The 14,172-nt window shown below is 41.8% G+C and overlaps 2 protein-coding genes across 3 annotated transcripts in view; both read left to right on the forward strand.

The window, feature by feature from the left end:
- The window catches only part of LOC134826423 (ATP synthase subunit beta, mitochondrial-like), a 76,117-nt gene that overhangs the window by 31,410 nt on the left and 30,535 nt on the right, over nt 1-14,172 (forward strand). The window lies entirely within an intron of this gene.
- The window catches only part of LOC134820010 (uncharacterized), a 31,990-nt gene that overhangs the window by 6,295 nt on the left and 11,523 nt on the right, over nt 1-14,172 (forward strand). The window contains exons 5-8 of one of the 2 annotated variants that reach the window (XM_063830186.1): nt 6,461-6,647; nt 7,212-7,418; nt 10,806-10,868; nt 11,130-11,226. In XM_063830186.1, coding sequence (XP_063686256.1) covers nt 6,461-6,647; nt 7,212-7,418; nt 10,806-10,868; nt 11,130-11,226 — 554 coding nt within the window. The remainder of the gene's footprint in view (nt 1-6,460; nt 6,648-7,211; nt 7,419-10,805; nt 10,869-11,129; nt 11,227-14,172) is intronic. The other variant, XM_063830193.1, reaches the window with a different exon arrangement.

The following is a 14,172-nucleotide window of genomic DNA, read 5'->3' on the forward strand; positions in this document are numbered from 1 at the left end:
TCCTGGTCTCATGACACGTTCTCTCTGGAGAGCCTGGCTGTCCGGGGGTGATCACACACCACCTCCACTCCCACCACCGGGTACCCACGATCACTACTCACCCCGGACCACACCTCCCAACACACCCACGTAGTAGTTGTGTCTCCTTCTGTGCTACCTTTGAGAAGCCCTTGGAAAGTCCTTAAATAGAGAGGGTTGTGGTATCTGTGAGACTCGCCCCTTTGCTGCAGTACAAGTTTGTAGCAGTGAACAATGGGGTACTGCAATGTCGTGCACCAAACCCTCAATCAGCCCTTATAAAGCGACCTTTGTTTGTAAAACTGAAGAGGCACGCTTCTCTAGAAAAATCGGCCCCTAGAAATATCTGCCGATCTGAGATGATAGATCTTCAGCTCCTGATAAGATGTAAAATGTGGGCGTTATATGGAATTTACATGTCAATCTGACAGATAGTGCCACAATATTGAGCTATTTTATTAGGTAAATGTAGACGGATGGTGAATGCTGGTAGTAAGTAGTAGGTAGTAGGTAGCGCTCTGGCTATTTAATGTTTTATACTGAAACGCTGTAAGCCTAAATCCCCCTATATCGATTATACTATTTATCGTGGATAGGGTTATTCATCATATTGTATGAGTAAGTTATGAAATGTTGCAAGCTCCGATAGTCATAATTGTCGTACCCAACAAAATAATGGGTTATGTATTTATTTGTAGGCGTGGTCACCAAAAAATACCATTTGTTAATATTTCTTCTTTTAAATTCTAACAAGAACTTGCGCAATTTACCTAATACCTTGGTATGTTACCAACGGTGTATTACTATTAGATATAGGTGCAAACGCAAAATTCCGTTCCCGTGAATCAAATAAAGAGTCCGCTGAGCAGCAAATCCCGTCCTCTAAAATGCAATTTTCACAGCTAGTGTTGTTTTCTAAGAAAAGCTGGTGTTAATAAGGTTAACTCTATACTCAGCAGCCCTAATCATAGGCTTAGCGGGGAGCGGATGAAATCAACACCAGTAAGCTGTATAGTCCGGTAACTCTTATTGTACCACATAGCGGAATACCGGAGTATCTTGTACCATCAACAGAACACTAACTTAACGTTGAGTATCTCTGTTTCACCGTGCTCTGGGTTGTATTTTACCTACCCTCTAACCTTTCCCAGCCAATAAAATCTCATCTCTGGTATCATATCACGTTAAACGATGGAATATTTGAAACAAGTGCGGAATGTCCTTTTCTCTGCCCGGAAATACAACTGTTTTTACGCGGAGAGGAGATCGTCTCAGTGCTTCTCAACATAAACGGAATGTAGCTAGATCTTTACGGTATAAGTAGCTCCAATCTGCTAGTCAGCTGTTGGCCCAGCCGCTGCAATTACTCTGATCCTGATGGAGTGAAAATAGCGTCGGCTAAACCTAGTAACAGGTCGTACTAAGGTGTCATTAATCGGATAAAAAACAGATTGTGGCATTTATAGGCTTGCTGCTTAACACTTTTTCCCCTATTCGCTGAGATCGCCTATTTCAGGGCGGGTTTCACTGTCCATCATCTGGTGTTCACCGTTTGTAGCAGTATGCGTTTATTGTTTGTTGAGAGCTGCAATATATTATGTCCACCTATCATCGAATATTTGGTCATGTTGAACGGCAAAGCAGCAAGCTGTGCTCGGTGCTGCTCATCATCAGGACTGCACATTTTCACTGTCTTCAAGAAAATGAATCGACCATCGCAGTCATTTGACATGCAAACAATTTAGCCTTAACAAATTTATTTCGGCGACGAGTCGTGGAGCACAGTTAACGGTTTTTAGGATGTTGAACGGTTCTAGAGAATTGAAATGACGACAAAGTCGGTGGTACTTATGCTGAGCGGACTGGTTTAGACAGGATTAAGACAGGATTAGACAGGATTTTGATGTGAGTCTAGTGCTCGATGCCGAATCTTTTTTTCAGGAGAGGAAGACATTTCCGGTAGTTTCAAATAGTCGCCAGAGCTTTAGCGGTGGTACGTGAATTGTACTGTGGCAGAGCCGTGTGTAGGTCAGCATATTTCATAGCAACATCCTTTTATTACACTCTTAATGAAATGATGCAGACACAGCCGTATGAATCTCTTAAGAAGTCAGGTGACCGCACATTTTCACTCAGTTGGTGGAGCCAGGTCACTTGACCCCCAGATTAGGGTCTCATTGGTCGGAGAGAAGAGATGTGGCCCTTGCCACATAATCACATTACCCAAACATAGTAACTAGGTTATAGTAGACAGCTGCTCAGAACAGAGACTAAATCGTGTCTTATTTGAGGGCCTTTGTAGTCAAATCAACTTGGCACTGGATAAACCCATCATTTGAAGATCACAATATGAATTTTCATCATTAACTGCCATGTTGTTAATAGCCGACCATGGCATGATCATCGATGAAGACTTTCAAGTTACTCCAACAATTTCTGTATTAATTACCAGATGCGCCGGCTTCTTGACTTGAAATTTAATGATTATGTAAACGTCAGGCCTGGTAACAGTTCAGAATTCATCTTTAACCGAGAAACTGTTCAATCCTGCTGCCGGCGACAGTAATCGTCGAATCTTAATCCTCAGTCTTCACGGTAACTAATTTGGAGATCGTGGAGCTAAATTCTCATACTTTCAACACTACAAAACACTATATAAGTAAGATCGGTCACTTGAACACGTGACTGTGATAACATTGCAACGTAAAATTGAGAATTTGTTTGACCTGTCTTCCTAAAATGGTGAGCTGTGTTTCCTTTGTCGCTGACACGCGAACAAACATTGAAAAATCATCATTGAAAATAGAATACTACTAAATACTTATCATAACATTAACAGCTCAATCTTGAGATCAAGTACTCAGTTTAACTGTGTGACCTGAAAGTTCTGTCCTCATGTACGTGCCCCCTCTTTGAGCTCCCCGACAGTTTGGCATCGTTCATCTCTTCACTTTTACCCATTATTTAACTAAAGGACTACAGGGAGTCCTTGGAAGATCATCGAAGCCATTTGAGCGTGACACGGTCGAGGGAATTTCTGGAAAAACCCCCAGCTTATCTCCCTCTCCTGTCAATCCCTGCATGGTAAGTACACAGGGTGGGACTGTGTACTATTATCATTAGTGCCGGGCAAGTCTAGCCCCCATATATATATACCACTTTACCCGATAACGATTGGGCAATGATCCTTTAAATAGCCGATGATGGGCTGCCAACCGTTTTATGGAAACTGGCGATATCCCAGGTCTATATCAGGCCATCAGGGACCTCTGATGTCGGGAAATCGGTTCACGAACTCCTATAAACACCCGAGTTACGGGGCAAAAACTATCCTCTTATCGGCACTTGACCTTGCACCTGCGCCAATGTTGCAATCGTGCCAACTATAAATATATTATAACTGTTAGCTGATAGGGTATTAATGATGTCGCATGGAGGGTTGGTGGGGTTTCTCCTCTTTAATCCCATTGGGGTCGCGTTATAAGTCGTACCGCGGGGTTCTTGGGAAGTCCTGTAGCTGTACGGGTCTGATAAGGGGCACTTGTCCGCACTTACCCCCTGTCCTGCAACTTCACCTCCCTTCCAATACTGATATGCCTGACACACTATTTCTTTCGGCAAAAATCCCATAAACTTTTATAATTATACCAGAGATGACGACATGTTGGGATAACTAATTACTTGGCACAAATACCCTATTTTTTCGTATTTGTCTGGCTTAGAACTATTTAATCCTGGCCGGGGGCGTGCGTTTTCCACTGTCCTGGTTGCCATTATATACCAGAGCAAAGAGCATGATAGACGGTTCAGACTCATGTCATGACCACAACCCTCCCTGAACCTTGTTTGTGAACCGGGTACCCGGTAATAAAGACAGAGCCCGGCTCGCATATTAGAAAACCACATCAGTCTAACCGGGGGCAGAAAATTGGGCTTGGTCTGATGGCCCGTTTATATGATTCCAGCTGTGCCTCGTGTCTGGAGGGGACACAGTAACCAGATGACTGTAGAACGGTCCAAGTCTGGGTTAGCCTCATTATTCGCCAGTAAATTTAAGTTGGGGCAGAAGTAAACTCTCATTAGTGGGGCCTGCGGTATGATACAATCATTAACTTTAAATCTAACAAAGGAAAATGAGGTACAGTAACTTAAAGTTCAGTCCCCTATCTATTAAAGTTTGGTTATTGTAGACAATCTTGTAACAAGACTTGAGTTCCATCTGTCCCATTACCCGATTTCAGAGCAAGTTTTAACCTGGCATGCTACCAGCCCCATTATTTACCGGAGCTAATTGTTTGCAACCCGGAAAGAGCCCCCTGACTTTCGGCATATTGTAAAATACTTAATAGCTTAATGAGCTCACTTCACATAAGTCCTGAATAGGTCATGTCGATTTGCAAAATTGTGAAATTCGGGAATCCCAAGCTTATGCTCATTTAATAAAGATTTAAACAGAATTTTAGACTTTTAAACAGCTCCTTGTCTTTCAGGGAAAGTTAAAAAATCTACCCCAACATTCGGGGGGCTTTCTTTTATTTCAATATGATGTGAGAAAACATAAGAGCAGCGCTGAGAGGCCTGCACTCTCACAGCATTTTCACATCAGAATCACGGTGGGCAAGTCAGGCTGAGTGGGGGTGATGTGAGCATTACTTTGATTAATCAACAGATCTTGCTGGTAGGGTAGACGTCCCATCTAGTAGTGAAAACACAGTTCGAGTAGTGTACCTGATAAGATCTAATTGCATTTACAAGAGGGTTAAGTTCATTTCATTACTGATCAGATCTCCCGATCCATCCATCAGACCGGGAAAGGTTTCTGACTATTGTCAGTGTTGCTAGATATTATTATTGAGTATACTAAGTCATCATTCATGTGATGTTATGGTGGAAAGTTGCGTCGTGAGAGCACCGCTGAGATTATAATACGATATCTGTCTTGTAATCTTGATAAAAGGTTTGACCCACATATTTCGGAGGGGGCGGCTAAAGAGTTATCAGTAAACGCACTCTTGTCTGATATATATTGTCTCTACAGTTCCATCGAAATTGAGCGAAAAAATTTTAATATTTGTAGGAAATCGCACTTGTGGATAATATGCCAGGAAAAAGTTACGGAAATCGGAAAAGGTACAGTCACAGTGACTAAATCTTAGTTTCCTTCATGTTTATTCAAAGGACTACTACCGACAAAATTAGTGGTTAGAGGTTGCCTCCCTAATTTATACCCGGTCATTAGCGTGCAGTGACTGATCCGATAACCCGGTTCCTCATCTCTCAAATTATTTGTTACATAGTACTCACTACTCGCTCTAGTATCTATTACCATGCTGACATCTCGGTAACCAAACATCTCCCCGGTTATTCTCGGCTCTGTACTCACTTCAGGGGTATCACCTACTTTACTGATTTAACGCACTTCTAACGCACCCGCCGAAGGGTTTCAAACAATTCTCCTCAACACGATAATATTACTGCTCATAACAATTAATTTTTAGTCCTAAATTGTGATGATCTGTAACTAAGTGGGGCCACCCAAGAAGCGATTTCTGTCAGTGACGGTGTCCGGCCGTCACCCAAGTACCAATATAATTTGTCGGACAAGGTGTTCTTAGTTCTGACAGCCGTTCCTGAAATAGAAATAGAGTATTTGGTGTTGGTAACACTTCTTATGGCTCCACTCTTTCTATAAGAAAACCACTCTATAATTAGAAACGTGATAACTGGTTAGTACGTGTCGTACTATGGTCGTTATTTTTAGTTCAAAGAATGGTAGAGAGGGACAACGGCCAGACAGCTTGCAGCTCCAGCCAATTAGCTTTCTCAATAGCTTTCATTTCTGCGGAAACAAATTCACCATCAATATAATATGAGAATATTCAAATCTAGAAAACCAGATATTATTGGGATATCCTTCGCGCAAGACTTCTGACTTTTGTTCATCAAGAGTCGGACGCACGTGTTTATTGCCCAATCGTTTATTGCCAATACTTTGGACGAGACATGTATTCTGGCTCTTCACCCTTATTAATACATCATTCATAACAATATCCAATTGTAAGCCTCAAGATTCCGCTAAGTTTAGTTCGATCGTGCGAAGGCAGCGGACCAGTTTGCAACGATTTTTCTGATTAGTTTGCCGGCGAGGCTCTTTTAATCAATTTGTTGGGAGTTATTTCTACAGTAAAGCCTGGTCGAGTTGCACGTGAAGCCGCACAACGTTTAATTTATATTGAGGTCGAGCACAAGTGCTTGCCCTCCCGAAGTTTCTGATCGTGTCGTCTAAAGTTTTGATTAATTGACTGACATATCGCTAAGAAATTTCCAAAACTACCTTATCGTGTCGTATATCTCATATCAATATCACAGAACACACATTACGACAACATTTTACAGCTTCTTATCTTAAAAATGATAAATCTGACCACCTTGTCCATTTCAGCTACAAGTTCCACCCTCCAAATGTGGTGGTGCCCCAGAACCCTCATCTTCCCCACCCCTGGGGTGGTAAACCGGAGATCACACCACCTGGCCTCTACCTTCCTCTCAGCTCGGAGCAGCCCTCTCCAACTGTAGCTAACTTCAAGAGCGGCGGCAGTGCCTTCACCCAGGTCGAGAAACTCAGCAAGGTACGTCAGAATGTCTCCCTCTCTTTCTCTCTCTCTCTCTTCCTGAGATCTACATGATCGCTAATGCGGTGCAATCGTTTAGACTTCCAAACGCTCAAATGTGTTACATGGGTTGTTTAAATAAGTAAATACCTGGGCTCGTCTAATTTTGGGCCGGGCCTTTGGGCTGACCTATTCAGCCATATAACGACTAATGTATTATCCAAATGGGAGGATCTTTTATTCCCTACTTGCTTACAGCTTACCGATATTTTCACAACATTTCAGTGTTCAGCTCTTACTTTGTGGGCCCGGCCTGGTGCTCATGCACCGCGCAAAATGCACCGTCTCCCACAATTTAGGCAAATGTAGACAATAGTATATGCTCCCTTTTTACTGCATTATTCAACAAATAATATGTGCAGACTCCCCGAATCAAGTTGCATTGTAACAACGGGCAATGACTTGGAGTCATCCCTTTAGGTTCAATGTGTAATTAAAGTTAACCGACTTGCACATATTCACGGTGCCCCCTACTTAGCCCCAAATACGACATTCATATATTCACTTTATTCTCCATTTCAGTCTGGTAGCGTGAACGGAGGAGGGAGTTCTGGAAAATCTGACTCTGACAGCAAATCAGGAGGCAGTGGCAGTGGCAGCCCCGGCGGCGGCGGTGGGGAGGTGAGCAGCACCACCGAAAAATCAATCACAACTTCTGTGCTTTCTACCACCGACGCACTCGCACTTTACATGCTAGACACACTCAAGCAAAACATCAAACTGTCCCAAGTAAGAGCACTGTGTGAATGGTGGACTCTCTCTCTCTCTCTCTCTCTCTTGCATGCTCGTTAATTGTTAACCTGACCTGGACAAATAGTACCCATAATAACACCACGTAACACTGTAGCTACACGTAACACAATATCACTTCCACTACCCACTCTGACAACATCACGTGATTATGGGACACAGTAGCTCGCTGAGAGCTATGTTTCAAATGCTGAGTTGTAATTCATTAAGTAGTAAAGTACGAATAATAAGTGCTACTATACTACCTACAATACATGCTCTCCCTTCTCTCCCTCCCTCCCCATTTAGTTGTGCGTTCATTTAGGGTACCAGATGCTCTGTAAAAATAATATAAAGGAACCCAAATTGTTCAATATCATTAACCTACTATAGTGGACACATATTATTATGATAAATAATATTATGAGAATATTAATGATATTATATATTGGGGAGGGTTGTAGAGTACTCACACGTAATTTATCTGGGAGCAGACACAGTTCAGTTTACACGCATCATCGGAAGATGTCAGAAATGAGCGCTTCCATACTTGGCTGTTAAATTCACAGTTCAAAGGGCTGAGTACATCAAAGGCCACCAAACGCAAACTCAATAATTCATTAAGCGGTAATATATGCGGTAACCGCTTATTAAATGCGAGGCTATATTTAAATATTCAATTGCCATCATAATGCCCCAACAAGCAGATTAGTGCTATTCGATTTCCCATGTTTTAAAACCGGTCCGATCGTTTAAAAAAATACCCCTTTGAAAGGGTCTGGCTCTGTCTCCTGCCCTCTCTAGAGAGCTCTGCTACTTGAGGGTTGTTAGAGAAATAGTGTGCCCTGCCCCAGGATGATACTCAGCCCCGTCCCGCACCGCCTTGCACGGGTCAAACGATCCAGATTTCATTAAGAATGGCAAACCTTTCACACATACTTGACTCCTACTCAGCAACACAATGTAAAATTAATTCCCTAATTCTGTGCCGTTATTTGTTCGCCAATTTCTTGGCGAATGGCAGGGCTTGAATCGTCTGACTGGCCACACGATTAGACAAGATAAGGTCACGTGGGCCGTCACGTGGGCCGTGCAGATCTGCAATTGTTCTTTGTCTGCCCTTCTCTGTTAACTGCAAAATACTTGGCAATACTTACACTTTATCACTAATTAATCATACATTCAATTCTTATAATTCTGACGAAGTATTACAGAGACATATTCTTATACCCCCGTCTCACTGACCAAATTAAATTGTCTGTGCTGTGAAAGTGCGCTCTCCGGTAATCGTATCCTGGGCAGGTTAAAAGAACGTTTTGAAACGAATTCTAGAAAATAAAATCATTAGGGTATAACGCTCGGTGCTGATGACCTGCCCTATACCTAATTGATTCCAGCTGTCTGATGAGCTGCAATAAAGATTATATTATATCGACATATCTGTAGACCCCAAATTCATCTATCGTGTTCACGAAACAATCGAGCTATTGAAAAGTGAAGCGTGAAGTTGGAGTCTAGACTCTCACTCAGGTAATAATCACTCTGATCAGTAGATTTGAGAGTGAAGAAGGTAAATGATCCTGTAATTACGTTACCTTTAAGTAGATAAAGAGTATTGCTTTAGACTGCCAAGCAGAAAGTCGTGACTGGAATTGGATTACGTCACCCCCAAGTATCTTGTCAATCTGTAAACGGACCGGGCCTACTGTACTTTAATTGATCAGTGAGTTAACTACACGATCATCTGACTTCTGAGGGGCCACTCTTTCTTGTGGCAATTGCGCGGCGGTCACTTATGATGTACTGTGCTAGACTGTGACTAAAATCCCGGTAAATTGTAAGACAGTTTAAATATTTGCGGGCCATTTGTTGCACTTTTGTAACAAATTGTGAACCTCCGAAAACGCAGTCACAGTCTGGATCCACGAGTCTCAAAGTTCCAGTCAAGAGGTAGCTGCAATTGTAACGTTTAATTCTAGACGGCTGGCACTTGTAGGTCGTGCAAACGTGCCCAACAAGTACTTTAAACAACAAACATGTGTTACCTTGGCAATAAACATGTGTGTTACCTTGGTACTGAAACTAATTTTGTCACTTCATATTTAGCACCTTTTTGCAGTAATGGCGGCTCTTAAAACCCTCCACTACTATTCGTCTATACGCTCTAATCTTAGGACGATACATCCTGGTGTTAAACTGAAACCTGTGACAATATTTTATTTGACTATTTTATATGACTATTTTACAACATGCATGGTGCACAAATACTATCAGAGAGAGAGGTGTACTACATTCCCCCCATCTTATTATACTAGGTGATGCTTTAGAACAATACAAATTCACTGGATTAATCTCCAGCCGAGCAGCGCATTTTTTCAGCGCCAGATCATTGTCTGTGCGGGGTGTGCGGGGTGCCTTTAATCGAAATTTCACAATAAAGAAGACATGTTATACCCTTAAAGTTAATGTGGTCTCTGAAAGGGGTCTAGGGAGTCGTGTTGTTGCATAGCATGGTCATGTGAAAATAATGCAATAAAATGTACTCTCTCTTATTGGGTTATCAAACCTCCTGTAATAGGAGAGATAAAATTACTGTCTTTGCCCGTTTTTTGGTTTCAAAACACGTACGGAAACAGACACCTGTTGTCTATATATATTCGGTGTGATCGAGCGTTGAATTTCAAGGAGAGAGAGGTGGTCACGGAGGAAACGGAGGAGAGTCATTGGTCATTGGCCATCAGCCCTCTGATGATGATAAAAGCTAAAGAGCGTTACTTAGAGCCCCAAAATAATGACCACGGATTCCGTTGAATATAAGGAATGAAAACATGAAGAACAGAGTGCAGACACGGTGTATTAGATTAACTGGTTGTAGAAAACTCTGCTCCTCCAATGTGCACTGTGCAGTCTCCTCTTATCTCTATCAGAGAGTGAGTGAGTGCTAGAGAATAATTAATGTATTACCTAGTGGGTCGTGATGAGGAGTGTTTTCACTTCGTAAAGTCACGCATACCACAGGAGCATGGTATTTGCAGCCTTTTACCAGTATTTACAGGATCACTGGGAGTAATATTAGAAGGTATTACGTCACCACACCATTCCACCACAGCTTCAGCATCCGCTCCTTGAATCTATCACAGGGACTTTTTGGGAACTATTCACATGATCTCATCTCTGCACTTTACCACTCTTACACCACGATTACCACTGACATACTTTATTGCACCCCCTTCCTCTGGGAATGTAACTGTTATTGTTCTCCAATTTATTGTAAATGAACTGATAAGTGATGACATAACTCTCCTGATCATGAAATACAAAGAATTATTTACTAACCGTTAATGTATTGACCGTGAATTTAAACCTCACCATTATGCCTCTCCTCAGAAAAAAGATCCGGAGTGCAAGGAGAATGATAACATCATGCAGTTTACTGCCACCACCAAAACGGTATGTTGGTCTTGTAGATAACGAGTTTTTAAGCATGAAGTAATCTTCAAGTCTATCTTGGATCTTTTTCCAATAACGTTCCAATAACTTCAATCTTATTCGTAAAATCTAATTCTAAGGTGTGGAATCTTTTTTCTACGGAATCTTTCTACTGTAATTTCTAATCGCTCGAACGAATTGGTCGATGAAAACTTGACAACATCCTAACTCGATAGAAATACACAGTATCTTTCGTTCCTAGACTTTACCAAATTTTACCAGATGCCGGAAAAGGAAAACGACCTCTATTCATGTGAAAAATGCGGACGGACGTTCAACAATCTCAACAATTTCAAGACGCATCAGATTATCCATGCAGGTAAGTCTGAGTTTTAATCTTAATCCCACAAAATAACTTAGTTTATAATCTAATCAAATCACCCGGCCGCATTAACATGGCCGCTTAGAATAATGTAATGTAATGATTAAGTTGTCGATTCTTTCTATTGTTCCTTGAGTTTGTTTCTTTTGTTATTACGTCTATTTTTATCGAGTACCAACCTCCCTTCTGACTCCGTTCACCGATAAGGAGGCACCCCCTCGCTACTTTTTGTCTCGTCTCTTGACAGCAAATTATCATCGGTCCCCTCCACAAACTAGCCAAATACCCTAACTTCCAACCATGAACAAATCATTAAGGTAGTAAAATTAACCATCATCGCATCAACTTACAGCCGATTGTCTGAATTTCGGTCGAGTAAATCTGGCAATCTACTCGTCAGTCTGCAGCGGTAGTAGTAGGAGATCAAGCTTTCTCAACTGTCCTCATTTCATATACAGAGAATTATTAGAGAGATTTTAGCTGCCGTGTGTACTGAAAATTACAGTGTTCCGTTGTACAAGTGGTATTAAGATTATCAGGAAATTAGGGATTTCTTCGTTATTTTTACATATAATAATAATTGTTGTAGGTGTGGGCAGAAGTCTTAGATCCTCTAATTCAAACCCTAACTACCATTAGTACAGAATGTCATCTAACAGATCATTAATTGTGATTAAAGGACTTCGCTTTCTTTAATTTATCCCCAAAAAGAATCTGAGTCTCTAATTTTAACAAGTTCAGCCTTTTCCATATCATCACGTCACCTGCTGTAGTGTCCAGGCCGCATATATTGAACGAGAGCGTTATTGAGTAGCTAGATATTGCAACACACACATTAATCTATTAGACTGTAGAGTACGGGTCTCTCTCTCTCTCTCTCTCTCTCTCTCTCTCTCTCTCTCTCTCTCTCTCTCTCTCTCTCTCTCTCTATCTCTCTCTCTTTCTCTCTCTCTCTCTCTCTCTCTCTCTCTCTCTCTTCTCTCTCTCTCTCTCTCTCTCTCTCTTCTCTCTCTCTCTCTCTCTCTCTCTCTCTCTCTTTCTCTCCCTCTCTCACTCCTCAGGACGACCACGTTGTTTGCAGATTGAATGAGCTGAAAAAAATTCACAACTCACCTTCACGACAACACAATTGTCTCCACAATGGAAGTGTTGTGCTGAATGCTTGTTATTGCAGAACACTCCCCTCTCTATTAACTCTATTAAATCTGAAACTGCGACACGATAACAAGCTAGCTATTGAGTCACCAGATCTTTTAGTTTTACGTGTAATAATAGTGATGAGGATGAAGTGGAGTGCCCCCCTGCTTTCAGCGCAGCTGTCATGCACAGACAGCGGCGCTATCTCCGCACCTGCTTTGTTTCACAGCGTGCAGAGCAGCTGAGAGAGAGAGGGGACTACACGGTGTTTAATTGGTGATTTACATGAGTAACTGAAGTGTTAGATCATGATGTTATGGAGGGAGGAGGATCAGTGTAGCTGAGAATGTGTCAGTTTGTGTGAGGGAGTGTGTGAATATGTGTGAGGGAGTGTGTGAATATGTATGTTTCTATCTGAGAGTGTGAGAATTAGGATGAGTTTATTTTCTGTGTTATCAGAGAGCTCATATGTTTGTTTGTATGTTTGGTCAGACTGCATTCCTCTCTTGGCTCATTGGCTGCTCTCTGAAGAAAGAGAGCGGCCCAGGCTCGGGTAAAGAGGTGAAAAAGTTCCTGTAAAAAGAAGTGAGAACATGTAACACAGTTACGAGTTGTTACGACTCACAACCCTCTCCAGACCTCTATAATACTCTCTTCAACATGCCCTGTTCTGGTCTACAGATAAGAATTACAAGAGCCCAGGCCCATTAACGCTTCATCAACTCCGCTGCAGCGCAAGTTAATACTTGGGAGCACAGTCTGTAACGCTTCTAGCACCTCACAATCTCCCTATTGGAACACAGCCCGATACAACATGTTAAATGTGCGGTTTTACCGGCAGTTCTACTGGTCACATGACCAACCTTTTGTCTAACTTAGACTGGACACTTGTCCGACTTCTTCTCCGGAGATGTCGGAGCCCTGAACGCTGGAGTGCTCTGCCATATTAAAATTATACAAACAGATTGTCTCCACGTGTCACATGTTGCACCATCTCGTTCAACAAGCTCCCTCAAAATACATGTCTTTACTAATGCGTGCAGTTCCAGTAGGATTGTCTCTAATAATTTGGTAGACGTCAAACTTGAGGTCTTGTAAGTTTGGGTGAGGGGATCTTCAGCTGTTAGCGTGTCAAAAAACAGTATTTACAGCTGGCTTTAGCATGGGTTCCTCTGTATCATTGTAAGATAGATCTCATGAAGCTGTAACGGCGAGGATCAATATAGTTTTAGCTGTAAAGAGTAGTTCAGAGCAACATCGGATTTGGATCGTCTTCTTTTTCTCCGCGATTCCAGAAAACTTTGAGATCCTGGTATTGGCATGAACTGAAAATCTGTCTGGATTTCTTATTCCAGTACCAGGTTCGCGGTATATCTCGATATAAAGTTGTGATACTATCATGAATACTTACAAATACACGCCCTTCAATTAGCTAATAATATGGTAATTGGAGGTGCTAATATTTAATTGATTAGATGAAATGTCCTGATACCACCACTCACCCCAACCCGCCTGTCTGCTCTTCAAACACCGTGTTAAAAATATCTCCGAGGACAGCTCAACAAACACTCTCACTTATTTTCGTCACACAACTTTAAAATGACTTTAAATCTGATAATTGCCCGTAATGTTACTGAACAAGGCGTGAAGGCGAGCTTGATTATTGCTGGTAACTCTGTTGCCAAAATGTGTTTAAATCCTGGTTTTCAGTCGCAGTTTCGAGGCCAGATCTGTAACTGTCACATGGTTGTCAGGCCGGAAAACATTTCACTAAAATAGGTTATTGTATTACCAACAGTAGGTAGC

Source organism: Bolinopsis microptera, chromosome 1 (genome assembly GCF_026151205.1).
Source record: "Bolinopsis microptera isolate Bmic1 chromosome 1, MBARI_Bmic_1.0, whole genome shotgun sequence".
Classification (NCBI taxonomy): Eukaryota; Metazoa; Ctenophora; class Tentaculata; order Lobata; family Bolinopsidae; genus Bolinopsis; species Bolinopsis microptera.